Genomic DNA, 27,900 nt, shown 5'->3' with positions numbered 1-27,900 from the left:
AGGGAGATGGTGTGACACATGATGGCTGTGTCATATGACACCAAAGACAGAGCACACTTTTTAAAAAAATATGGGGTGTGGATGAGTGGGGAGAAAATGCCATTTTTTAAAGTTTTCATAATCAAATTAGGGATGCTGATAGTTTTGCTATTCCAAAATTTTTATTCAAACAAATATGGGATGTTCTAATTCTGTCATCTCCTTTGTCTTTAAGGACCAGAAGTCCTGAAGCGAAAGCAAGGAGACAGACGTGGAATAGAGAAGAGGCTAAAGCAAAAGCAATTTAGTTTTGAATTCAATTTGGAAATATTCCTACAAATTCATGATGTATTTTTTTGGTTGTATATAAATATTTGCTAGCTCTTAACACTAAGAGAGCTTCAAAATGGTGACCCACCCAGTTGAAAAGAGCATGGTGATTATAGTCTTCAAATGCTATTTCTCATGTGAAGAAACCGGGGCTTTAGGAAATGACTGATTCCAGCTTTGGGGAAGTAAATGTACCAAATGAACATGTAACATCTGGTCCTATCAGGTAGTGAGGAAACTATCAAAGACTTGGGAAACAACACGAAGAGGCCAAGGACAGAATAATTTGAACTTCATTAGTAATAACTGCATCCAGTTGGAGCCAGTCAAACATATGCAAATCTATGAAGTTATAAAGATACTACAAATATTTTTAAAATTGGTTACCTCTAGAGGATGATAAGGAACTGTATCATTACATTGTTAAATAAATAACTGATGCATTGGCAAACCAGATAAAGGGAAGAAGTTATGCATTTCTTCTGCCTTTCCTCTACCAAGGATACCACTAAGTAACCAAATAGTAGATGAGGGGAAGCATCTTCTGTAAAAGAACTCAAACTAATAATGAAAAAGGAAGACTAAAGTGAGAATATCAACATTTTGCAAATGTCAATTAATGGATATGTGTTAAGCTTCAATATCTGCTATGATCACAAAACGAGAAACGAGCAGACACTGTGCTTACTCTCTTCTTGCCAACATTCCCTGTGTTCTTACAAACGGTATCAAATCTTTACACTAGAATCTAGATTCAGCTGACAGTTTCTCAGAAATGCAAGAGAGAAAGGAGTATGTGAATGGCATGGCTAATGTGCAACCAGCAAATCCAGACTAGAAAATTCTACAGGTCAGGTATCTTGGGCTCTTCACAAATAAATTGCAAGGAATGAAAGAAATGGACAGGAACCCTTTAAAAGACTTAAAAGAAATGTCAAAGTTTAAAAAACTGAGCAAAACTATAGTATCTATGAGAGTATATTTGGATTAAAAAAATATAAAAATGTAAGGAAGCAACGAAGAAAAAGAATACTGTTCACTCACAGAGAGGTGGTGTTTGCGTGGGGCACATAGAAGGAGCTTCTGAAACTACTAGCAATGTTTATTTCTTGAACTTGGTACAGGTTACAAAATGTTCAATTTCTAATCATTCCTTAATGAACTTGGTACAGGTTACAAAATGTTCAATTTCTAATCATTCCTTAAATCATACATTTGCTTTGTTTTCTGTATTTGTGGCTTTTTGTACAATGATTTTTTAAAAATATCAGTCATAAAATACTTTTGGGTCCCTACTGAAAGTCAGCCTTTACTAGGTGTTGATATGCAAACATGAACACATTTCCTACAGCTGGATAACAATTACATTAGATTGTGTTAAGAATGGGCACACCAGGGGGTGCTCTGGGAGCACACAGGAGGGACTCCTGATCCCTATATGGGGCTCAAAGCAGCCTTCTTCAAAGACATGAACTCTCAGTTGAGGTCAGAAGAATGAGTACATATTAGCTTGGTGGAGAGCTGGAGGAGAGAAACAAGAAAATTCCTACAAGGAGTGGAAATGATAAATGGGACCAGCTAAATATGAGAGAGAAAGATAATGATTTTAAGGAACTGAAAGAAATGAAGTCTTCATGAAAAATAACACACAATGGGAGGAAGGGGTGTTGGGAAAGGAGCTGGGACAAGATTCTCTATTGCCTGTTAATTCGTAGTAAGATGCTAATTTGACTTTGATAGAGAAAACCAATATGTTTTAAACACAGCAGTGATCTCAGATTTGCATCTTAGAAAAATCATTTTCACTACAGCATGGACCATGGCATTGGGACAAGTTCTTGTCTGTGGTGATGGAGGTAAGAGATAGTGGAGGCAGGGAGACTAACTTGTTAGAAAGACTATTGCATTAGTACAGGTGAGAGATGACATTTGGAGGATACCTGGTCTGTGGGGATGGAGAAAAGTACATTTATAGGACCTCAATTATAGTACTTGGTCATTGCTTGGACATGGGGAAGGAAGAAGAGGAAGGAGTCAAAGGTAACTTCATATTTCTGTCATTGAGTTAAAGTTAATGTTAATTTATTGAGAGAGTATCATATAGATCATGGGTCAAGGAAGGAATTTTGGTAGAGAGAAGATAATGGGGCATGTTGAATTTGGTATTCTTATGAGAAATGTAGTTGGAGATAAATATTAGTAATTAAGAGATAAGCATCTGATAGAGGACAGTACTGGGCGACCCATACAGATTTCAGAGTTAATCCACATGGATGATGATTAAAGTCATGGGAGGGATGCAATAACCCATATTTTGATAAAGAATATTGACAGTGAGAAGAATAAATGGTCATAACAGAATTCTAAGAAACTCTGTTATGGTAGTTCAATAATGGACAGAGAAAGAGTCACCCACATAGGAGTCTGAGAAGGAACACCCAGGAGGTAGGAAGAAACCATTATACTTTGGTGTGATGGAAACCAAGAAAAAACATGTTTCAGTTAAGGAGTGTTTGACATTGTCAGTTAAAGCCAGGAAAGATATAGCCTGATACACATTAGATTTAGCAAAATAATGACAATTTCAGCATCTCAGGTTCTAGCCACACCAAATGCCACATTCATTAAAATTCATTTGTAACTGTTGATATGGTGCTTCTGTGGCACCAGAGTGTTGGGGGAGAGTGTTGGGGGAGAGTCAGGTATTTAACCTGACATTGACAATACTCTAAATTATTATTATTAGTTTTTACTTAGATGGAACATTCAGACCGAGGTAAACTCCAGCACACCACCTGAATGTGTATACACAGTTTAATGGGAATACAGTTGGGCCCGTTAGTTTACAGCCACACTTGTTTGTTTAGTTATCTGTGAAAGTTGTGTAGCAACAGAACTAGTATGGCCTATACAGTAAAAGATATTTACTGCCTGGCCCTTTATAGAAAAAGCTTGCTGACTCCTGATTTAAAATCTAGTTTTTAGGGGTGTCTGGCTGGCTCCATCTGTGGAGCATGCTAATTCTTGATCTCAGGGTCTTGAGTTCAAGTCCCACATTGGGCTTACTTAAAATAAGGTCAAAAGTAGAATTTAAACTTTAGACTAAACTAATAACTTAAAAATCCTGATCTGCACAGCATTTCTTGATTTTTCTTATCTACGTGATCTCCAGGTTTGGACAAAAGGGACCCTTCTGGATTTAATCAGGAAAGCAAAATTTCAATAGGAAAAAGTCATGGCTATTCTGAAAACACATAACAGAACCTGGCCACACTCCCCTTTATAGTTGTTTTAATGAATGACAACAAGATCTAGACACATGTGTATCTTCTAGATACATGTGTACATTGCAGATTCCTCCAAGATTTGTGCCCCAGACTACACATTTTACCTCAGCTGACTCTTGCAGTGGTGGCATCGGAAGCAGGACTTATGGAAACTCTGCTTGTCTGCTACTAGGCACTCCATTGGATAAACAGTCTTTTGACAGAGTATACATATTTCCTTCTCTTGGAGTAGCAGCTTCTAAAAATAAAAATTTGCCAAAGTTTACATGATACTATTTTCACTCACATTGTAAAACCAAAACAAAATCACAGCACATCGACTGGCCATGCAGTTAGAGTCAAACCTCAAGACGGTTGTCCTCTTCTCGGGACATAGGCCAATTATCAGATTTGGGGTTTCAGCACAATCAACAACCAAAGTTTTCATTTTTTAAGGCATTCTGGAGAGATTTTTCTACAGTACCTACACATCTTTTAAAGCTGAGGATATTGTATTTATTTAAATACTTCCTCGATGACTTCGTGTTGGCTCTGTGACATCATTTCTGAACTTAAATACATGAGACTCGTGAATACACTGAGATGCTCCAGGTCATTTCCCCTCAGTCTAAATGGCTTTCCATTTTAGGGCGCTTTGGATTTTCATGCTTGCCTTTTACATTTTTCCTACTTCTTCCCTTGATCTGTGGCCCCAGGCTGCTATGCTCAGGTGAAAACTGGCTCCTGGGACTCACAGTGGTTCTATCTATAATCAGGTTTAGACAGTGGTTCCAAACGGACACAGAACTTTTACTTTAGTATTGTTTTGATCCTCACCACAATCCCATGAAACTAATGAACAAGATTTCATATTAGTTATATATAAGAGCATATATGCTCAGGGTTCTTTTTATAAATAAGAATGTCCTTTAGGGCTTTGATGCTTGATTTGAGCTACTAAGTGATCTCCTTTGTTTATCTGGTTCCATTAGGACACATATTTCTATATTTAACACCAGCTGTTTTTGTTTTTGTTTTGTATTTTCTATATGCTTTTAGCCATCTTAACATAAACTGAGCATTTGAAATTAGACAGCTTTGCTTGATTATGCCAGAAGCAAACACATTGTGAAATCATATTAATCTGATAAACTAGACACATATGTTGCAAATATGATAGAGGCAAGATTATTAGATTCAGCAGTTTTTATTTTTGAGCTTGATACTTCCTTCAATCTGTTTAGAAGAATGGACTACCCTAAAGGTGCACATTAATTATGTCAAATCCTTTTATTGTAAAGCCTCATTAAGTATAAAAAGTGGGGAAATATAAAGAAATAAACTGTTCTCTGATGTTCAAAAAATACTAAGCTCATGTGTTTTGAATCTCCCTCCTTCTAAATATATAGCCAAAATTTTTTTAATGTATTGTCCATATTCATCTGTGAATGAGGCCAATTGAGCTATCAACTGGAATTTAAGACAGTTGAAATGAAATTATTTATAGAAAAAAAACTAGCAGCCTTAGAGAATGCTAACTCCATACGACTTAAAAACAATAATTAAATATACAAAAAATCTAATTCCATACCTATACTTTTGTCAAAGATAGCAATCAATAAAAATCATTAAAGCACCTATGGAGGGTGTAAATTGTTTGTGGGACTATTACCAGGCTGTACTGAATTCAAACACAAACACCACTTAAGTCTGATAGTTAAATTATGTCAATAGTAGGTCAATAGATGTTATTAAATATTGTCTTAAGTGGATAAAACATTAACTTTTAATAAAAATATTAATGTGCGATGGGTGTACCATTATTAAATATACAGTTAGATACAATTATTAATGCTATTACAATAACAATTATTATATCTGCTGCTTTATCCAATGTCTTATTTAACTTGACAAATCCAGATCTCACTAATCTATGTAATAGCGTTTGTTATTCTCACACAGTGCAGATGAATCCTGTATTAGGTGCTTTTGTAAAAAGAAAGCAGTAAGAGCAAGCATTGTGAAGAGAAGGCTGTAACAGCCAGGGAACGCTGTTAGTTTTCGGTTATTTCCCAACACCCTTTGAACAGCAGATCACCCCAGCTAGGGACCAGGTGCCTTTAAATGGGTTAGTCTTCACACTCCACCAGCTGGTTTACCGCTTATGAATGCAGATTCCTCTTGGAAGGTGGTTCTCATCTCAGTGGCAGAAGCATCTGAGGTTTCAAACCCCAGACTTTGAAACACGCTTTCACTCTCCTGCCATGCCTTCTGAAAGTTCCTCCTGAGCTCTTTAGGTGAATCAGAAATATCTAAACTATGGCCTGCGATGACATCTTCGTAGGTCGGCGGGGCATGTTTGAAGTCAAAGCCGGATTTGCCAGCCTCTGAGCCATGTGATGAAGACACCGTGGTCAACGTCGACCCCACGACTCGATCCTCAAACGCATCCACCCCCGAGAAACATTCACTGACGGACCTCGTTTCGGAGCGGATGCTGGGATGCCTCACGGGAATGCTTTCCTGCAGCTCTCCAGCACGATTGCAAGAAAAGCCCGTAAAACTCGAGTTTTCTACAGACGTCGATCCATATTCCTCCTTACAGAACGAGCGACTTTCTTGCTTAATGCTGTGGTCGGCCTCTCCGTTTGTATAAACTCTCCTGGTCGACTTCGCTTCGAACACCGGGCCAGCCTCGAACTCGCGGAACCACCTGTCTATTTCATTCTCGCGGTCGCTCAGGAAACTGTCCGCCAGGCCGACCGGGCGGCTGGCGGCGTCGAACCTCTGCGCATGCTCGGCGAGCCGCGGCCCCTGCACCGTGCGGATGATTTCCACCGAGTCGAAGCTCTCCGCGTCCGGCAGGCGACGCGGCGCCGAGCTCCCGGCGTCGTGGTGAACGTAGGTCGCCATCTTCTCGACTTGCCTGATTTCCTCTTGAGCTTCCCGGGAGCCTCGGAAGGACCCGCCGTCGACGGGGTTTATACTAATAGGGATGGTGATCGTGGGGGGAGAGTCCCTACCACGAGTGTCTATCTTAATTTGACGCCGAAGTGTTGCAGGAGACGTGATGATCTCAGATCTTCTCTCCACTAGGGGAACCGGGGTCCCTGATGGACACGGGGCGGCCCCTCTGGCTAGCTTGGCCGTGGTGTCCTTGAGTCTGACGAGCTGCTCGGAGCGGCTCCTGGGTGGAGAAGGGGACGCTTTTGCAGGGCCAGCTCCGGATGTTTGTGGCACAGGGCTTCTCGGGGAAGCTGCCACAACACCATCTTTTCTCGGGGACTGAGAGAGCTCGTCCTTAGGAGAGGCTTCTGGCCGCCGGGCAGTGGACTCGATTGTTATAAAAGTCGGCGACGGTGGACGTGTTTTCAAGGATGGAGGAGGGACCTTGCTGTCCTCTAGTCGGATTTCCTGATGGGTTTTCACGTGATGGCGAGCAGCCGCTTCGTGCTGAGCGGCTCCTTGGCGGTGCTCTGTCTTTTCTACGATTGTATTTTCTCGCCGTTCACGAACGTTCGACCGTTCAGATGACGTTTCATGAAGGCTCGTGGGTTTATTTCTCTGCTTTTCTGCTTGGGAGGACATCATGGCTGTCTGAATTATATTCTCACAGGACACAAGCATCTCCTCTGCTTGCGTTTTAATATGCGTTATTTCTTCTTTGATTTTTTCTGTGTTGTTCTCCAGAGCAATGCAAACACCGTATTGTCTTTTTTCTTCGCTTAATAGCCATCCCGGAATAATATTTAGCAGGGTCTGAAATGTGTTAAAGCCGTTTTTATCTGGCTCCACTTCAAACTGTTTTACCCTAGACAAAATCTGTTGTAGTTCTTCACGTTTTCTCAAGAATTCCAATATATTTATAGCACACGTTCCATCATCCTGCTGGGATTCTTTCACGGAGGAAAACAGAGATTTGTTCTGTGTAATCTCTTGCTTTGAATCTTTAGTATTAGAAAAGACTTGTTTCTGTGGTATGCCCTTGACTCCAAGACATTTTTCTTCCTGCAGATTATTAGATGGCTGGGGCAGTTTTTTATGTTCAGCTTGACTTCCAGAAGTCTGTATTTGCATTTGCTGAAAATTCTGTGTCTGTGAATCAAGATGTACATCAGTAACCTTTTGCTTGACTACCTTCTGTGATGATTTATTCAAATGTTCTTGTTTTCTTTCAACTATTAGTCTCTCTTCCTTTGGACCACTTGTTGATGGTTCCTGATTTGTTCTTCCACTTCCTGGAGGTTTCCCACTCTCAGATTTTCTAAATTCTCTTTGCTTCTCAGAAACTATATTGAGTTTACTTTCATGGCTTTTCTCTGTGGGTTCCGTAGGTAGTTTTATTGTTACTCTTTTCTCCTTCTTAGGTAACTGATAATATTTTTCAGCTGCAGATTGCTTACTACTATAGTCAGCGCTTGCTTCAGTTTTCTCGGTTTTCTGGTACTGGTCTTTGCTAATGGTTTGAACATCAACGTCGGATTGCTTTCTGTGGCTTTCATAGATGTGGTCTGCTAAATTTGATTTGTGATCTGCAGTAGGAAGCTTGATAGTTTTAACTTTGAAACTTGGGGAAACAGGTTTTCTTTGGGGCAAATGCAAGTCCTCCAGATATTTCTGTTGTGTTTCTTGTGCACTATACTCCTGGTGCCTCTGTTTAATTTCACAAGCTGATATAGATTGTAACGTGTCCCACGAGCTCTGTAAAAGTTCCTTTTTCATGGTAGCTTTTTCTTCTGAGGCTGCTAGAACATGTTGGAACCCCTCGGTGGTGACCGTCCCCGCTTGTGTTGTGGAAAGCTGGTTATCCATACACACTCCTCGGGCTTGAGAATGACTTTGGGAGTCTGGGTTAGGTTGAGCCAAAGTGACTCCTGAATCCAGTCCAGGTAGGAGAGCCTCCTCATTTGTTTTTTGTAACAGTACTTCCTTTTGTAGCTCTGGCATATTTTGATTGGGGCTTTCTCTTTTGACTATGTTGTAGCAAGAACTCTCAAGTTTCTGTTTTTCAAGCTCTTCTCTTTGTTGTCTGTACTTTTCTTCAGCTATCATTAAAGGTGTCTTAAATTTTCTCATATACGGTTTTGGACTTTGTTGTCCTGAATCTGCTGAGAATGAATGAGATTTTATAAGAGGTGTCATTGTTTTTTCCTTGGGTAGTGAAGTTTCTGGAACTGTCTGTGAGAGAGACCTCCTAGAGTCCATAAATAATTGTTTTCTTTCATCAAGACTTCTTCTAGACATGTTCTTCTTCATCTCTGTCTGTTCACAGCTAGTCGCCATTATTACTCTTTCCTGACCCTTTGAGGGAGTAATTTTACATTCTGTATCTGGCAGGGAAGTTTCCAACTCAACTTTTGGGGAACCGCGATTCTTTTTATCTTCTATCTGTTTGGGAAATTTGGGTTTAGGGAGTGTGGGAGGTGGTAAAAGTACTCCTGATTTTCCCATTAAGACTTTAGCCTGAGAATGAGTTTGCTGAGAACTCGAGGCTTCTTGAGAATATTGTATGAATGTTCCCCTGTGCCTTTCTTGAACAGAGGAGGAAAGGAGATGCGCTGGTTTAAGAGATGGAGTTGGAGGAGGGGGAGGTGGTAGAAACGCTGATAGACATTCTCTTTCAGATTTATCAACTTCTGGTGGTGGAGGAAGAGGGAGGCCCGGGAAACTTTCAAATTCAGCCTTTATTATCTCTGGGGCATTTTTTTCAGACAACATCATTAAAGGAGGTGGAGGAGGAAGAGGAAATTCAATTTCAGATGACGCATTGGAAGGTGGAGGAGGAGGTGGAGATGGAGGTGGAAGAGAGCACTCACTTTCTTTTCCATTATTTGCAGGGTTGCCATTGATTGAATTAAAGGACATTTCCATTGCCATTTTTAAGTCTGTGGAAGTATTTGTCTTCATTAAAAAGTCCTGGCTCTTCAGATGAACATCAGCCTGCTTCTTGTCAGTTGCCTTAAATTTACTATGACTTTTGGGGGAGACTTTCACTTGTGTTACATCTGATACGTCTTGATCTGTAGGCAAAGTCGGTTGAGGGTTCATATTCTTTTTCTTTATATATTTATTAGAACATTGTAGTTCTTGCTTTAACAAAGTTTGTGTCTGCAAGTCCTCAGAAGCTTTACAAGTTTCCCCGACTGTCATGTTGACCAGATCCTGGGTTGGGCTGGGCTTAAGGCTTTGTTTATCTGTTGGTATTTTAGTGTTTTTGGTATTTTTAGAACTCTTTACAGAGAAAGATTCAGTCCTCTGGTGGTCATTCCTCAGTTTGCAAGTTTGAGTCTGTTGCTTTTCCACTGTTTTATCGACAGATTGGATAGAGTTAAAGACAGCATTCTTCTGTTCTGTCACAGTCTCTGACTTCTTAGTTTTTAGATTTTCCTTAGCTGACACTGTTGAAGTCAATTGTCTGCTCACATGTTCATCACTAAGATGCTGCTCTGTTGTGGTATCAGTCCAGATGCCTATTTTGTCCCCTGATTCCAGCACATTGTTAATAGCTTTGTGGTGTGAATTAGATAGTTTTCTAAGGCTTTTCTCAAGAGCATCATTGTTCTGTTCACGATCTATGACAATCTTTACAGTGCCTTTGGGGGCTTTGGGGAGAGTAACTTCAGTTCTTTCTTCTATTAAATTCCCATGATAAGATTTGCCTGTAGTTTGATTAGGAATGTCTGCTCTCCCTTGCCACCTGGCTGCTGGCTCAAATGGTCCTGGTCTTGGCTGAAGAACACTTCTTGTGTCCCTCTGGACAGCCACCTGATGAATCTTTGTTTTCTGATCTTCTGAGGATCCTCCCATCACACCTTTCACATTTTCTTTTACTACAGCTCTTTTATCTACCTCTTTGAAAGCTCTCTCTGCTTCTTTCAGATTCCTTAATGATATTTCAAGGTCATCTCGGATAAGCTCCTTTTTCAGGATTTCTGTTCTTGTGTTCGCGGTCTTTTCAAGGCATTCAATCGCTTTTTCAATGTCACCAGGGATGGCGTTGGGCTGTTTAGATTCTTTCCATTGGTGGTTTGATTCCTTAAGTGATTCGAGTGTGGCCAGCATGTCGCCTTTTATAATTTCTTCAGTTTTAGCCACTGTTTTCTGATTTGTGGCCTGGCTGAGGGAATTTAGAGTTGATTTCAAATCACCTTTTATAATTTCTTCTTTGGGGGTCTTGCAACATGTTGTCTGAGGCTCTGTCATAAAAACCTTAACTGTATTCTGCACATCTCCTGGGATGACGTCAGTTTCACAAATAGTACGTTCAACATGAGACTGCCTTTTCTTTAGTAACAGTTTTGTACCCTCCACATCGCCACCAATTCTTTCTTCCTCTCTTTCTTGTTTCCTAGCTGTCAGTGTTTCATTTGACTCCATCTGGAGTTGTTTAAGATAATCCAAAGCTCCAATTTCTATGCATGTTGTGAAAAATTGAACATTTCCCCTCTCAGAGGCATCAATTTTAGCCCTTTCGGATATTTTATTGTTTGATATGGAAGATAGCAAATTATGAATGGTACGTTTTATATCACCCCCTATTACTTCTTCACGCTCAACTCTGTCATCAGCATTTTCATGAAGAAGACAATAGATAGTCATATTAATATCTCCTCTTTCATCTTCCTGAATTAAAATGCCTTTCTTTATGGATCTTTCTTCGGAGAACAGGTTTTTTATTGCTTGTTGTACATCACCACTCACTATTTCTTCTTTTTCAGCATGAAATTCCGTTGATCTGTTTAATAATTGAGTTTTGGTCAAATTAACATTTCCCTTCTCTTCTTCACTAACCCAAATTTCCTTTTTTGTACAGTCTCTTTTGGAAAGCAGGTTCACCATTATATTTCTAAGATCAACCCTGATAATGTCTTCTTTCTGTATCTTGGGAGATGCTTGATTCATTAGCTTGTATTTTGCCATTCGAACATCCCCAACTTCATCAGCTTCAATGATGATTCCAGGAGCCGCAATAACTTTTTGAGAGTAGAGTTCTTCTAACGTTTCCTTAATACTCTTGCCAATAATTTCTACCTTCTCTACCCTACTTTCATTAAATTCATGAAGGGGTGTAGTTTCAAAGAGCCATGTAGTTGTCTTGACATCAGAGGGAGGGATTACCTCCTTGGTAATTTTTGTGGTGTTTTCATCTGCTTCCTTAATAGAATCCAAAGTTTGATTTTCAAAAAGCCACACTGCCTGCTTAACATCACCTTTCTGCGTATCTTCCTGTGTGACCGTTTTGATATGTTCAAATTCTGACCCTTCTCCTCTCAGCTCATCTAGAGTGTGGGTTTCAAATAGCCAAGTAGATGTTTTAACATTGCCCTTTTGTATTTCGTTGACACTTACTGTTCTTATATAAGTATTCTTACCACAATTTTCAGACTCAAAAAACTGTTTACTTGTCTTTACATCCCCACCTTGAATATGGTCCACAGTGGACATAGCATCATGTGATTCTTCTGAAATCTGATCCAGCGGCTGGGTTTCAAATTTGTATCTGACAGAACTAACATCTCCCTTCTGAATGTCTTCCTGTGTGACAGACTTAATAACATACACAGTCTCTGACTGATTAATTGAGTCTAGTGGTTTTGTTTCAAAAAGCCACCTAGTTCCTCGTACATCTCCATGAATTACTTCTTCCTTTTTAACTGTTGTCACTTCATGGTAATACCCTTCTTGGTCTTGAATTGCATAGAGTGGCTGGGTTTCAAAGAGCATTCTGTAGCTTTTTACGTCACCCTTCATTACTTCTTCAGTAATTGTTTTCTTGGTGCGGAGACAGTCAGATTCTTCTTTAATCTCGTCTAAAGAAAAAGTCTCAAAAATAAAGCACCCCTTTCTTACATCCCCACCTTGTACATCTGTCACTGTCTTAACTAATTCATCACCTTCTTGGCTCTCTTTTATCATATCAATTGGTTGGTTTTCAAAAAGCCACCTGCAATTTAAAACATTACCTTTCTGAATATCTTCAGTCTTTAGGGCTTTGATCTTTTTCAAAACTTCCTCTGAACTGGAACTTATAGAATCTAAAGATTGATTTTCAAATTTATGCCGCATGCTGGAGACATCCCCAGCTTGGATATCCATTTCCATGGCCTTAATTTCTTTTCCTTCTTCTCCTTGTATGCTGTCCAAATTTTCTGTCTCAAAAAGAAAACACGCTGTACGAACATCTCCACCTTGGATCTCTTCCTGTTTTACAGTTTGCAGTTTGACTGTTGCTTCGGAGTCATCTTTTATGGTGTCAAGTGGCTTAGTTTCAAAGAGCCAGGTACAGGCTTTGACATCTCCCTTATGAATTTCTTCACTGCCAGTCATTAATGAAACTTTTTCATAAAGAGACTCCATTGGTTGGGTTTCAAAAAGCCACCTGCAAGTTTTGACATCCCCTTTAATGATGTCTGTCGCTTGTTCAGTTTTACTTTCTCCTTCTTCCACATTACTAAAATACTTAATCGAATCAAGAGGTTGGGTTTCGAATAGCCATTTAGCAGATTTCACATTTCCGGTCTGTATTTCTTGAGCAGATATTCCTCTGATTATCTGGAATTTATGAATGCTTTCATCAAACTGGTCAATGGGCCTTGTTTCAAAAAGCCACCTACAACTTCTCACATCACCTCTTAGGATTTCTTCTTGTTGGACTGTCTTGACTTGATGATATTTCCCAAGGTGATCTTGAATGGCATATAGTGGTGTTGTTTCAAAGAGTGATTTGTTTAACTCTACAGCACCTCTGGTGACTCCTTCCACCTCTATTTTATGTGATGCATCAAATTTAATTAAATTGTTTGATTCAAAGATATGTGTATAATTCTTTACATCTCCTCTGTCAACTTCTTCAAGTTTCACTGTTCGTATGTACTCTTTTTTATTTTCTCTAATGTCTTCCAGAGGTTGGGTTTCGAAAATCCATTTTTGGTGCCTAACATCCCCCTTTTCTTCTTCAGAGGCAGTAATTTTTTGAAGTTTTCCTACATCAGGGCTATCTTTTAAAGCCTCTATTGGAAGTGTTTCAAATAGATGCTTAGTAGTTTGTACATCACCCCCTATTATCTCTTCAGATCTTAGAGGACCTGCATCAGGAACTTCTTTTAGAATGTCTAATGGCTGAGTTTCAAACATCCAACACTTTCTGGAGACATCTGTACCTATTATTGTCTCCTTTTCAATGATGACCTCTTCTGACTCTTCTTTGATTTTCTCCAAAGGTTGAGTTTCAAATAACCACTTTGCCCTACTCACCCCACCTTTGACATTTTCTTCCATGGATATTCCTCGGACAACTTTAATTTCCGTGATATCCTTGTTAATTGTGTCCAAGGGCTGTGTTTCAAACATCCAACGTGCTGTTCTCACATCTCCCTTTTCAACATCTTCTCTGTGAACAGTTTTAATTTCTAGCATTTGACCTAAACCATCTCTAATAACATATAATGGTTGGGTTTCAAAACATTTTATACTTCTCCTAACATTTCCCTTAATTTCTTTGAGCTCAGACCTGAGTTGCAATAAGTGAACTTCATCCACTGAATGAAGCTGTCCTAGCTGATCCAGATGTTGAGTTTCAAACATATATCTCACAGTCTTGACATCCCCACCGGTTATGTCCTTTACAGCAGTTACCCCTGATTCTTCCTGATGCATTTTATTCATTGAGTCTAATGGTGTTGTTTCAAACATCCACCGGGCTGTGCGGACATCTCCTCTGGCTAGCTCAGGAATTTTCTCAGCATTTTCTTCAGTGCCAGAAGAATGATCCCCCAGTGTATCTATGGGTTGGGTTTCAAACATCCATGTGGTGTATTTCACATCACCACCAGGAATGATTTCTTGATCAGCAATGCCCTTGTTGATATTATTTTCATCTGGAGAGTCGTTATTGATGGAATCTAAAGGCTGGTTCTCGAAGATCCATCTCATGGACTGTACCTCCCCCTTCAGAATTTCATCCCACTCCAAGTGTTCTCTTTCTGAGTTCAGAGCTTTTTGAGAAGTGTCATTCGTATTTTCAAAAACATACCGGACTTGTTGCACATCTGCTGAAACTGAGCTTCCTGGGTTCACTTGACTAGAGACAATTTCAGAAACCTCACTGATATAATCTTTTTCTAAGTTTTTTCTTAACTCAGGATGCATGTGTTTATATAAACGGTTTAATTCGTACAAATTTCTTTGCTTAGAATATAATTCTTTGGGTACTGGTGGTATTCTAGGAGGGTTGGGGAATTCAGGGGACTGGGAAAATGCTGCCATATCTATTGGAGTTTGAAATATATCAGGTGGGGGAGGAGGAAATTCTTCTGTTTTTCCCATAGCAGTGGCATTAACTTGTACCAGAGTTGAAGAAGTGGCACTGTGGTCATTATGTTTTGTGGTTGATGTTTCCTTCCTCTGGCAGGTCGACATGCAGGAAGTGGAAGAGGTGTCCACAACTGATGATGCTTTTAAAGTCTCTTCATATTCACTTCCAATCTTTAAGGGAGAGAAAGTCAAATCTTATAAAAATGGGTGTAGTGGTGAAGACTTCCTAGGCATTGCCCCTCACCTGTTCACGTGCTATGATACCTCCATTGGAAACAACAAGTGGCAGACTCCTTTGAGAGACCTACTTAGCAGCAATATTTTGTGTTTGTTACTATCTTTCCTATAATGCATTGCGCTTTCAGAGTTATATTCCCCATTCGAGACATCAGCAGTTCAGTATTTTAACAATCACACATAATCTTGAGTATTCTTCCTCCTTTGCTTAATATGCTATGCTGAGTAATCTAGAGGGAAACAATAAAAGCCTTAAAGTACTTTTGAGGGTTGTTTTGTTTTCCTTGGAATTTTAAGCAAAGTATCTGACATTTAAAATTGACTTTATTATTTTATCTAATGCTAGTTATTAAACTTTAGAGTGCATATAATTTTTCCATTTTTCTCTAGTGAAGAAAGTTTTTAACTCTACTGCTTTTCTCATGTAGATTAATATCCTCCTTCGGAACAGAGGAGTACTGGCTCAGGATTTATTTCAAAAACTGCATCAAACATTCAATAATTTGAAAGTGCTAAGCATCTACATCTGGTTTTACACTTAACATATTTCTATGTAGAGAAATTGTCTTACTTTACTCTGCTTGGCTGGGGTCATCTCTTTGTCAGAATAAAGGACCTTTTCCTGGGCAGACTTTTCAAAGTGCTCTTTTAAAAACTTAGTTGAAACCTTCGGAATCTCTTCGTCCTCAGGTGTATCAATGACTACAAACAGAAAATAATACCAGGGGTGTTATATAACAAATAAACATGACGTTTGAGAAGAAAATTATAATACTATGGGAAGCTTCTCATAATATATGTTAAATAAAAAGGTTCAAGGTATATATGGTTAATATATGTACACAAGTTAATATATGTCAAGAAATATAGGAAGAACAGTGGTGATGGTTATATCTGGATAGGAAGTAATAAGTGATGAAACTGTTACTTATTTTAATTGTATATATTTTTCAAGTTTCAAGACCTACTTCCTTTTAGGAAAACCAAAATAAAGCCAAAATAGATAGAGCCAAGTAATGATTGGGTCACAACTGGCTTAAATCATCCTTTGTAGCTCTTCAAGGCAACAAAGCTTTTCATTCCCCTTTTATAGGCAAGACAAATTGGGTCTTATGCAAACTTGCACAGATTTGTCTGTAGTTTAATGTCATATCTGTAGGTCTCAAAACTGAATTTAGAAGTGTTTAAATCCGTTATTAGAAGCAATACAATCCAGATAACATTTCTGTTCCCAGGGAGCTTGATAAACATTAAGTTTTATTCTAGGTCCCTGAGGCAAAAAGCAATTCAGAGGTGGCTGGCGTACCACCTTCTAGGCTTTTAGGATGAGTTCATAAGACTGATGGGCAGTGAACTATTTCAGAAGCTTATTGCATCTATTACCACACACAGAACCTAATTATATATAGAAATACTACTCTGTCCCCTTTGGGACCATGAGTCATAGTTACTAAATGTACTCAGTGGGAGGGATTGTGCTTTGGAAGGCTTCCATTCAAACACAGACACATCAGCAGGAGCAAGGTATATTGGGGACCAATAATAACAGATTCTCACCTGTTTCTTGAACATACTGATGGAGCTGAGAAGCTTGGCTTATTTCCTCAGTGTGCTTTTTAAGATGAGAGGCCTATGTTTAAAGATAATTTTAAATCAATAATTGTTTCTAAGAAGTCAGTTATTTTAGTACTATACATATATTCTTCATTTCACAGTGATTTTCTTTCAAGACTTCAATGAACATTGAGAGATGCTAATTAAACTTCTATTCCTTATTTTTATGCATGGGCACATGCTGTAAAATAATATATATGAATTAACATCTAAAGTGCACTCATATTTTTAGGATGCTCGTTTTATTTTTTAAAAAATGTCAACTCCAAAGTACAGAAATAAACATTGATATATATTGATATTAAACACATAAAGGACATTAAAAGCAATTGCTTACAACAAGGTAAGAATTTCCACACAGCTTTGTAATCTGTTTGGAAAGTATTGTCTTTCTAAGTAGTTACCATTTCTGTTCCAAGAACATCACTTTTGTGTGTTTTGGAAACTTCTTGTTCATTTCTTTCCGTCTCCTGGCTGTTTCTTGAAATGTCGACCTGGCTACTGTGGATTACCTCCTGAAAATAAATGAATAAAGAAATATACAATGTTTTAAGAAAAGTCTGAAAATGTTAACTTTTTTAATTAATGGAAAAACTTAATAAAATTAAAATTAATAAAAAAATGGAAGTTCCTCAGTGTATTAGTTTGCTTGGCTGCTGTAACAAATTATCACAAACTTAGTGGCTTATAACTGCACAAACATAATATTTTATGGCTTTGTAGGTCAGAAGCTCTGACTGGGGGTTTTGACAGGTGTTAGTAGGTCTGTATTCCTTTCTGCAGGCTCTAAAGGAGAATCTATTCAATCCTTGTCTTTTGCAGTTTGAAAGACTTCCTGTTTTCCTTGGCTGATGACCCCACTCTATCAGGCTGAGGCTTTCTCTCATTGCCATCTCTGATTCTCTCTTCCAATTCCCTGTTCTACTTTTAAGAACCTTGTGTTTACATGGGGCCAATCTGAATAATCCAGGATTCTCTCCCTGTCAGAAGGTCAGCTGATCAGCAGCTGTAATTTTATTTGCAATCTTAATGCTCCTTTGCATGTAATTTACATATAGATTTTGGGAATTAGGACATAAATATCTTTAGGAATCATTATTCACTACCCTTAGTGAGCTGCAATGTAAGAAAGATGAACCTCAAAAATGCAAATCCTTGATGAAAAAAATGTATTTTGTTATTTACAAGCCAACTTTTCAGGTAACAGAAAGACCCTGCAGTCTTCAACTTGGCCATCTAGTTTGATGACACATCCAGAGTTCAAATGAAGACTATAACCAACATAAAGAGACCATATTATGTTAATGTGTATTTCTCTCTCTTCACACATGGGGCTACTTTTGATTTTATTCAAGTTAGTACAGGTGACCCTGGCTGATTTGGATGCTTTGAAGCTCCTCTTTATTTTGGTGATCCAGTCCTGCTGTTACTAGAGACTGTGATCTGATACAAGTATATGAGTGACTGATTGATTGATTGATGTGATGAGTCACTTGGCATATTGTTAAAAATCTTAACATCAAAAAATAAGGATATGAAGAGATTACTCTTCAAGAACCCATGAAACTGAACTTGTTTGAAGTTGGGCATTCACTTTCATCTGCTTTACCATCAAACACTATTTTTGAGATATGATTTTTTAAAAATTTGCCTTTGTAGAGAATAGTCAGGTGAGCAAATGTCCATTATTATTCATCATATAGGAGCACTAATTTTTTTTACACAAAGTTAAAGTTTTGAGCTGTCAAATTCTAGTCCTTTAAACCAACAATAAATTTAAAATTAATTAACAAGACCTTGATTTTTTGTTTTTATTTTTTTAGTGGGCTTGTAGTGTGTGACTTCCCCCCCTAAGGGTATTCAGTATACAGGGTATAATTTCTGGTTAACCAAGCAGCCGTAAAACATCTGCTTAGAGATACATAGTTCGATCTGATCTTATACTTTTCTAGGAAGGAGACTTAAGAAAAACAGTTGGCATCTTCCTATAAGTTCTACAGAGAATTGAAGGCAAAATGTATGTTTATACTTTAGAAAGTAGATTATATTTCATTGGATGTATTAGTTAACTAGAAATCCTTTCACAATGTATACATATATCAAATCACCATAATGTATACTTTAAATGTCTTATAATGTTGTTAACTATACCTCAATAAGGCTGAAAAAATGTAGACTGTATCTCATTAAATTGAATACCAGTGTAATTTTTTTCCCCTTGAAGCAGAATGGTTTTCTAGCTTGAGTTAATAATCCACATATATAAAATGATTTTTAATAATATGCTTGGCATACATATGTGCCAAGGAAAAATTTACTTAATTAGTGGATTACTAAATTAGCAAACTTCTATTAATAAATTATTTTCATTGAATCTTCTATTTGTTGGAGAATGTCCTGGAAATGAGATGAAACAATGAGCGAGTCGTGTACTTTACTTTCTCAAGAGGGAGTACAGAAAATAAATAATCCATATCCTTTCCTTTAAGTTCAAATAACCAAAGTTTGATTTAATAGGAAGCTTTGCACAATCAAATTTTACTTAAGGGTATCAGTAACATTAGACTGTAGGGAACAATAACAATCACTGAAAATGCATGAGCACAAATAATAATTCTTTCCATGACAACTGTTTACAACTGTGAGAAGCCTTTCCATCTATAAAGATATGATGGAAATATTCTATGGCCTTCTTATGATGCTGATTAAACAGACAATGAAAGGACAAAGGGCAGTGGGAACCTGACCAGTATGAAGGTTCTTAATGAAGTGCACCATGATCATTACTACAGAATCATGCCTCTACTTACAGTTCCATGGGACAAGCTATGGCACAGAGATATGCTTATTTGGTCCAGTTGGTGCTTTTAAATTAGAATCTAAATTATAAGTTAAATAAGTTAAATTTAAATAAGTTATTACTTATAAAAATTAAGACTTCTGCCTGCTTTTGTAAACTTTAAAGATCTGACAGTCCTGGGTTCATATTCCAACATGTGAGTCAGTTTCTTGCTGGAACAAAGTAATCCCAAACTTTTTACCTGGGACATGTACTTTTAAGCTGGTCACTATTCCCATCATTTGCTAAGTAACACAAGTTGGTATTAAAAAAAAAAAAAAAAAAAAGCCTGCCTGGAACCTATAGAAATTCTAGTTTCTTATACTTGCTGCTTATTATCAGACTGAAAGACTAGAGTTAGTGATTTGAATCTGTACATTGAGAAAGACAAATGCAAACGTTGGGAGTAAAAAACGGTAAATAAATGTATTTTTGACATATTTTGAAAGTTATTTTTTGGGCACTTTATACTGAATGTGTATCTACTTCAGTAAAAACAATCCATGCCTATCCTATCTAAATATATTTTCTTGTAAGAGATGACACAACATGAACAGTACCAGGGTACATAAATTTAGCTAGCGTTTCTACTTGTGCTATTACTCAATAGAACTGTAATTGCTATGTGAGTTTGGTATGTTAGTGTCAACATATCAATTTTACTGCCCCCAGGTTGCTGTAATTTATATAAAATCTCTCTTAAAATATGCCAAGATTTTATTTCTATTGTTATGGTGTTTCATATTTTGCAACTAGTTGAGCTTGAATATTTTTTTTGAACTTGTGAAAATTTTTATTTTTTTAAGTTTTTATTTATTTTTTAAATTTCTTTTCAGTGTTCCAGAATTCACTGTTTATGCACCATACCCAGTGCTCCATGCAATATGTGCCCTCCATAATATCCATCACCAGGCTCACCCAACCTCCCACCCCTGTTCCCTCCAAAACCCTCAGATTGTTTTTCAGAGTCCATAGTCTCTCATGGTTCATCTCCCCCTCCAATTTCCCCCAGCTCCCTTCTCCTCTCCATCTCCCCATGTCCTCCATGTTATTTCTTATGCTCCACAAATAAGCAAAACCATATGATGAGTGAGCTTGGATTTTAAATCTGACTTTCACTCTTCTCAGTGGCTGGTGTCTAAAAAGAACAGGGTTAGGTAAAAGGATGGATCATCATAATGCTCAAGAGAAATCAAATTACACAAATAAGATGTAATAAAAGAATTCTGGCAAGAACACTATACATAAATTCACACAAAAATATTAATAAAATTGGTTCTTGAATATTAAATTCAAATATAGCTCAGGCTGCAAGAGACAAAATGCAGTCTTGTTTACAAGTTGGATCAACCAGGAGTCAGAAACAAGATTTTATATTAACTCGCTCCTCTACGAGGTATGTTGTAATCTTGGGTAAGTCACTAAATCACACTGAAACTTTTTTTTTTTCATCTCATTCACCCATTTATAGAAAGAGAAACAGATGATATATGTGCTCTAATATGGAGTTTAACAAAGAGAATGTGGCATAATCTCAAAATAATATGATGCTTATATAGTCTTACCAATCTGATGTCAGCTCATATGTTAGACAAGTATCTTACAAAAAATCTATCCTCGATATATACTTCTTTTTCTTTAAACAATTTTATCTATTTATTCATCAGAGAGAGAGAGCAAGCAGGGGTATAGCAGGCAGAGGGAGAAGCAGGTTCCCTGCTGAAGAGGGAGCCTGATGCAGGACTCAATCCCGGGACCCTGGGATCATGATCTGAGCTGAAGACAGATGCTTAACTGACTGAGCCATCCAGGTGTCCTTGACATATACTTCTAAGGAGATTTCTCCAGCACAGAAAAGACTTCATGTTCTGCCTATCCAACTTGTCATTGTTATTATCAGTACCGGAAAAGGCACTGTATATTCCTACCAATAAAAATTCAAACTCATTGTAGCATAACGAGTAAGGAAAGAATAGAACCAATTTTTTTTTTTTAAATGGTGACTCACTGTTATTGTGACTTTTGGAAGTATACCCAATAGAAAAAAAAATATGATAAAAATTTGGTAGAATAGTATGGAGTAATTGCCTCCCTAGAGTGGAAAAAACAGTTCATGCTCAATGCCAATAATTCAGCCATTTTACCTATCACTAATCTCATTTTTAATAAAACTAGGAATAGTTATGATGTATTAATGCTATTTGCATCTTTGTCAAACAGACATAAACAATACCAAAAATGTGCTATTTACGTTACCAAAACTGTCAGCAGATTCAAGGTTTGAAAGAATAAGCAATTTTTTTTTAAGTGATGAACGTAACTATTTCTGGTTATTGTATTGTGTTTCTCTAGATTTGGATATATTCAAATTAAAACGTGTTTCTTTGGCCATGGACTTTCTTTATTTTTAAAAAATTTTCTTTAAAAATTTACAATATACAATCTGATTTCCCTAGGGTTTGAGCTTCAGGTTAAGGCTTTTCTACATTTACTATACATTTTTGAAATCATGGCTCAAAAACTATTTTCTGTTTAAAACCTTTCCTGAGGGACGCCTGAGAGGCTCAGTGGGTTAAAACCTCTGCCTTTGGCTTGGATCGTGGTCCCAGGGTCCTGGGATGGAGCCCTGCATTGGGCTCTTTGCTCAGCAGGGAGCCTGCTTCCCTTCCTCTCTCTCTGCCTGCCTCTCTGCCTGCTTGTGATCTCTGTCTGTCAAATAAATAAATAAAATCTTAAAAAATAAAATAAAATAAAACCTTTCCTGACTTTTCTAAGTCATCTATTCCTGCTTATTTTGTTGTTGTATTTCCATTCTGTCAGTACAAATCTTTATTACGTACTTATCACATTTCACAGTTATTATTTGACAATATGAATCTCTCATTTAACTGAAGTCATGCATCCTCAAATCTCAGTTTTAGCATCCTGGCAGATACTAGATGACTGCCGCCCCACCTCCCTGACGCCAGCCTTAAATATCAAGGAGTAAGTGCATGGGCAAATAGTCATATTTTTTCCCAAGAGTATGAACATTTTATAATTTTAAATCTAGTTTAAAAATTGAGAGTCTAAATTTTTCCCACATAATTCTACAGTTTTTAGTATTTTAGCTAACAGTCTTTGATACTGAACATTTCATAATTGGTTGGTGAAATTACTGACGCTGATGTGTATAACAATAACATGTCCATCACTTTACAAAGTTCTCAGAAAGAGCCCTCTTGAAAACATTGCTAGGGATCAGGACATCTTTGAATGAATATGGGCAGTGTAGTGATGCTATAAGGAGTAACTGGCATCATTAGAGGGAGGAGAAGCCTGTACCAAGAAACCAAAACATGCACAAAGACAACAAACATACACAAAGGGAAAGAACCTTTCAAAATAGAAAAATATATTTTCAAATAGGCTTTTATAAAAATATCTTCATGGTTCTGGAGTGCCTGGGTGGCTCAGTCAGATAAGCATTTGCTTTCAGCTCAGGTCATGATCCCAAGGTCCTGGAATCGAGGCCTGCATCGAGCTCCCTGCTCAACGGGGAGTCTGCTTCTCCCTCTCCCTCTGCTCCTCCTCCCTGCTCCTGCTGTCTCTCTTTCTCAAATAAATAAACAAAATCTTAAAAAAAAAAAAAAAAAACACAAAAAACTCTTCATGGTATTAAACAGACTAGTTTGTACTTCTTTTTAGTGAATTAGTATTCATTGAGTTGATGAAATTGAAGTGTTGTCAAGCATCATCTAGAAACAGCAGAATGCATTAAGCAGAATTACTATGACATAAATTAAGTTGAGATATTTATGATGACAATGAAAGACAATACTTTATCTTAATTTTTAATTTATACAAATAGGGAAAGATATCAAGTGGAAAGAAGAATCAAGCTATTGTAAGTCCCGATTCTTTGTCTAACTCAATATACTCAGAAGTGAACCCTCCAGTTTCATTTGGCTCAGTAGTAAATCTATGAGCATGTACTAGTTGACTTGTCAGATCCAAAGAGACTGATGGTGCAAAACATTAAAAGAAGCTTAAAAACGTAAGGTGGTGACATTTTCCTTTGAAACCATTGCATCCCTAAACATAAGTGATGCTATACAGCTTCACCTATTCCTTTATTCAACCAACAGCTCCTAAGTACCAAACAACTATCTCCATCACATTGTGTGAGGCATTGTCAGTATTGTTTTAATAAAAGTTTCTACAACTAAATTTCAATCTACTTAAATGCCTATCAGTCATCTCTCTATCCATCTATCTCTGTATTTGTGCAATACAGAAAAATGTATTCATATATATTTAATGGAATAAAAAAGCTCAGCTTGAAATTCTCTTGAGGCAAGACTTGTAATAAATAAGGTACATGAATTATGTAGTTTTATTACATAAATCTCTGGGAGAAGTATTATTCAATTAATTACAACTTTTTTTTCACTGAAAATAATTAGGCTTTGGTCATGTTTAGCTACTAAGAGCAAAAGTTATCTTTTCTAATAAAAATACTTGATTTGAAAGTAGAAATATTTGACTTCAAAGAGAGATTTCTGAATAAACAATGCCAGCTTTAACTGCTAGAACTCTGACTGTCCTCTTCATTTCAAAAAATATTATTTATAGAGCCATATCTCTGCATCCAAAAATGCTGAAGATCCATAAAAAGAACATATAAAAGATGTACTCTCAACTGGGCCATCAAACATATTAGTTATATAAATAACAATATTTATTTGACAAACTAAAAAAGCAGGATACATAAAAACATTCAATTTGCAGTAAAGGATGCCCTCTGGAAGTTTTATGTAGATGTGTGTTAAAGATACACATACGTATACAATATTTCAATCCAACATAGACATAAAGCATCTTAAAACCAAAGTGCCACAAGGATATAAATAAACATAAAAGCACAATAAAAGAGGATACAACTTTGAGTCTCAAGGAACACTGAAATGACAGATAAAAAGCTTATAAGAAGAATGAAAATATTTTAAAGAAAAAGAAAACCAGAGGCTACATGTATCTTATGTTAATTAATGCAAACCGAAATAGAAGAATTCTGCCTCTTTATTACTACCCTATATTACCAATATCCAATAGATTTTTAAGCCCTACTAATTCTATGTTTAATTATCTCTCAAGTCAATGCAGTCTTTTTTTTTTTTTTAAAGATTTTATTTATTTGACAGAGAGATCACAAGCAGGCAGAGAGGCAGGCAGAGAGAGAGGAGGAAGCAGGCTCCCTGCTGAGCAGAGAGCCCGATGCGGGGCTCGATCCCAGGACCCTGAGATCATGACCTGAGCCGAAGGCAGTGGCTTAACCCACTGAGCCACCCAGGCGCCCCGTCAATGCAGTCTTTACACTAAACTTCTGACCCATGTAAGTCCTTGTATAATCTATTTCAGGAGTCTCCTAACTCTCCTTCTTCCATCTAAATTGACCCCCTTTATTTCAACACTATAGAGCCAGAAACATCTTTCGTAAGTGCAGATCTATTCATCTTACTCTCTTGTTTAAGTTTCTTCAATGGCTCCTGATTGCCTTCGAATAAAATAACAGTTCTTTAACATAACACAGAGTTTTCTTTATTATCTGGGCTTTGCTTACATCTCCAGCTTCATACCACAGTTTTGCCTCATTGTATTCACAAATATACTATTTACCCATTGTATAAGGTGCTCCTCTTGCCTAGAATGTAATTCTGTATTCATGAAAAATTATTGCAGGTCTCAGCTGGAGCATTCTCTGCTCTTAGATGTCTTCCTTGGCCTTCTTTCATTCAGAGTAAAGTTTATCACTTCCTGGTGTCCCAACAATTCTCATTTATATTTTCTATCATAGAATAATTGCGCTTTAATTATTTGTTATATGTCTGTTTCTCTGATATAGTGAGCCCCTTGAGGGCAAAATAATATACACATCACTGAATTTTTGTTCCTGACATATGGTGGGTGCTTAATGACTATCAGCCGAATTAAAAAAATACAAGGCATAGACTCCAGAAGCAACCTTCTTGAGTTGGGATCATTTCTGCTCACTTTCTTTGGGCAAGTTACTTAACCCTCCAACATGTCCATTTCCCGTCCTCTCCACCCTCCCCCACCAATAAAAAGGATTAATCAGGGAAAAATAATAGTGCCTATGTCAGAAGGTTATTATGAGGAGGAAGTAAGGGAACACCTGACTCATAAGTGTTACATTAGTGTTTGCTATCTTTACGTAACAGATATCCATTGCACACTTACTTTGTGTCAGCTATTTACAAGGTAAGAAAGGCAAAAAAAAAAAAAAATGGGATGAAAGCATTTTGTCTATGACTCTGTCTATAAATTTTACTATTGAAATTTTACCATGAATTTTTCATTATAGAACTAAGCCCAGAAACTAAAGAAGAAACAAGCTTTAATATATACATTTTTTTTTTTTTTCCACCAGAGATGTAGTGGATTTGGGGGATTTATTCAAAGAGAAAGAAACAAAAAGCTGCTTGTGCACATTAGGACTCTTCCAAATCGTTCTGGTTGCTAAGACGTGGAAATACTCTACAGAGACATGGCCAGACTGTGGCTTTGTGATCACCTATTCAGTCTATCTTTCATGAACTCATACCTAGTGAACAGTCAGTTCACAGTGATTTAATCCACAATTATGTGTTTCTTCTCACACTTGCTCTTTCCTAAAGATCCTACTGTATGACTATCATTTAGACAATAAATTAAGAATGTTAAGATTTATGTATTAGCTATATATATATATATATTTTTTTATCCAGTCACAGCTCCCAGTTTCAAACATCAGAATCTGAGTGATTTAAACAGGAAAGATAATTTGTTAAAGAGAAACTGAGAGGCAGAGGTGGGGAGTGGAATTCATGGAATCTCCAGATTTCAGAAAACAAGACCTGGAGGTTTTGTAGTCAGTAACAGAGCTGAATAATGCTGCAGAGCCATCTGGTGAACGCACCCCACGCTGTTGTCACTGAACACCAGACACATTCATTGCCGAAGTTATCAAAACTACATAATGGATGTTGCTTCTAGAATAGTTACTTCTTGAGATTGGATGCTGTTAATCTCTTGCCACCAGCCATAATTAAGATTAATTCCACATAGTCCCTGCTTCTCATGTCATTTCTTCATTTCTTTATGCAAAGTCTGATTTGGGGGTATCTGATTGGTACAATCTAGTTCATACATCCGAGTCCTAGTTGCCAGGAAGCCTAGGAGATTAAGTGTGTGGTATTTGCAGCTTCTCCTCATGGAGGCTGGTTCTGCCTCATTGGTAAGAGGCATTCCCAAGTAAAGAAGGAGTTTCGAATGTCAAAAAGAGTGAAAAGTGGCTATTACCCTTGTTATATTAATGTAATTCATGAACACTGAGGTCTTCTTAACCAAACGGAAACCAGCTAAAAATGTTAAGTAAAGGTGTTTAGTTTTGACAACAGATAACATAGTAGGAAACACTATTCATGTCTTATAATGGAATTGATTTGGGCCCATTTCTTGGCCATATATGTTCCATGTGATACTACAAGGACATATAGGAAGACTTAGAGATAGTACAATTGGCCTGCCAAGAGGTTGGTAAGAGTTCCTGTTATACAAACTTTCCTCCTTCTTTTATTGTCCCTCTATGTCTCTGTGAACATCAGTCTTGTTCACTGGGAGGAATGACATTTTAAATCTTTATATAAAATCCAAACAGAGGGAAGAAACACAATAAAGTGGATTTGGCTCCGATGCAACCATTTCAAGATTATCTGTGCAAACAAGGCAGTGTAATTATCAATTACGGCTACAAATGAATTATTCTGATCACTTGGGTTTTCTTCAAAAGGAAAAAGGAAAAATGGGGGGAAATAAAAGGGTAACTAATTGCAGTTTCACTGGTGAATGTATCTACTAGCAACATGGGGAATGAAAAGAGATTGAAGTGGCAGACAGGGATATTAGATTATAGCTGGAGTTTGTCATCAATTCAAGTGAGAAATCAGGTAAATAAGTTACAACTAATTTCAGCCTCACTTAGAATCCTCATTTGTAATCTGCTGCGACAGAAAGTGGGGAAGCACTGAAGGAGATAGAGATGAGATGCTACCATGGATTGAGTGTTGTACGTGTCAGGAAATGTACAAGGCGCTTCACAATTGTATAAAACCTCATTTCCTTAGAACTCTACTGTTCTTAAAATCTACATGCTGATTATACATGAAAGGGATGGAAGGAAGAATGATACACAATTTTAAAAACACCAAACATACACCACGAATATAATGTTTTCATAAGAATTCCATCAGCCAGCTATTTTGAACCAATGTTTTTAACACC

General features: G+C 37.4%; 1 protein-coding gene across 3 annotated transcripts in view; it reads right to left on the bottom strand.

Moving 5' to 3' along the window:
- The window catches only part of LOC116597723 (xin actin-binding repeat-containing protein 2-like), a 74,397-nt gene that overhangs the window by 3,777 nt on the left and 42,720 nt on the right, over window positions 1–27,900 (bottom strand). For 2 of the 3 annotated variants that reach the window (XR_004288757.1, XM_032355844.1), the window contains exons 4-8: window positions 17,144–17,254; window positions 16,683–16,755; window positions 15,697–15,827; window positions 5,735–15,059; window positions 3,701–3,834 (exon numbers count right to left, since the gene is read on the bottom strand). Coding sequence is in view for 2 of the 3 variants with exons in the window: in XM_032355844.1 (XP_032211735.1) it covers window positions 3,740–3,834; window positions 5,735–15,059; window positions 15,697–15,827; window positions 16,683–16,755; window positions 17,144–17,254 (9,735 nt within the window). In the remaining variant the exon portion in view is untranslated. The remainder of the gene's footprint in view (window positions 1–3,700; window positions 3,835–5,734; window positions 15,060–15,696; window positions 15,828–16,682; window positions 16,756–17,143; window positions 17,255–27,900) is intronic. The other variant, XM_032355845.1, reaches the window with a different exon arrangement.

This window comes from Mustela erminea, chromosome 8 (assembly GCF_009829155.1).
Source record: "Mustela erminea isolate mMusErm1 chromosome 8, mMusErm1.Pri, whole genome shotgun sequence".
Classification (NCBI taxonomy): domain Eukaryota; kingdom Metazoa; phylum Chordata; class Mammalia; order Carnivora; family Mustelidae; genus Mustela; species Mustela erminea.
Note: the sequence above shows the minus strand (reverse complement) of the source record. Positions and strands in the feature narration are given on the sequence as shown.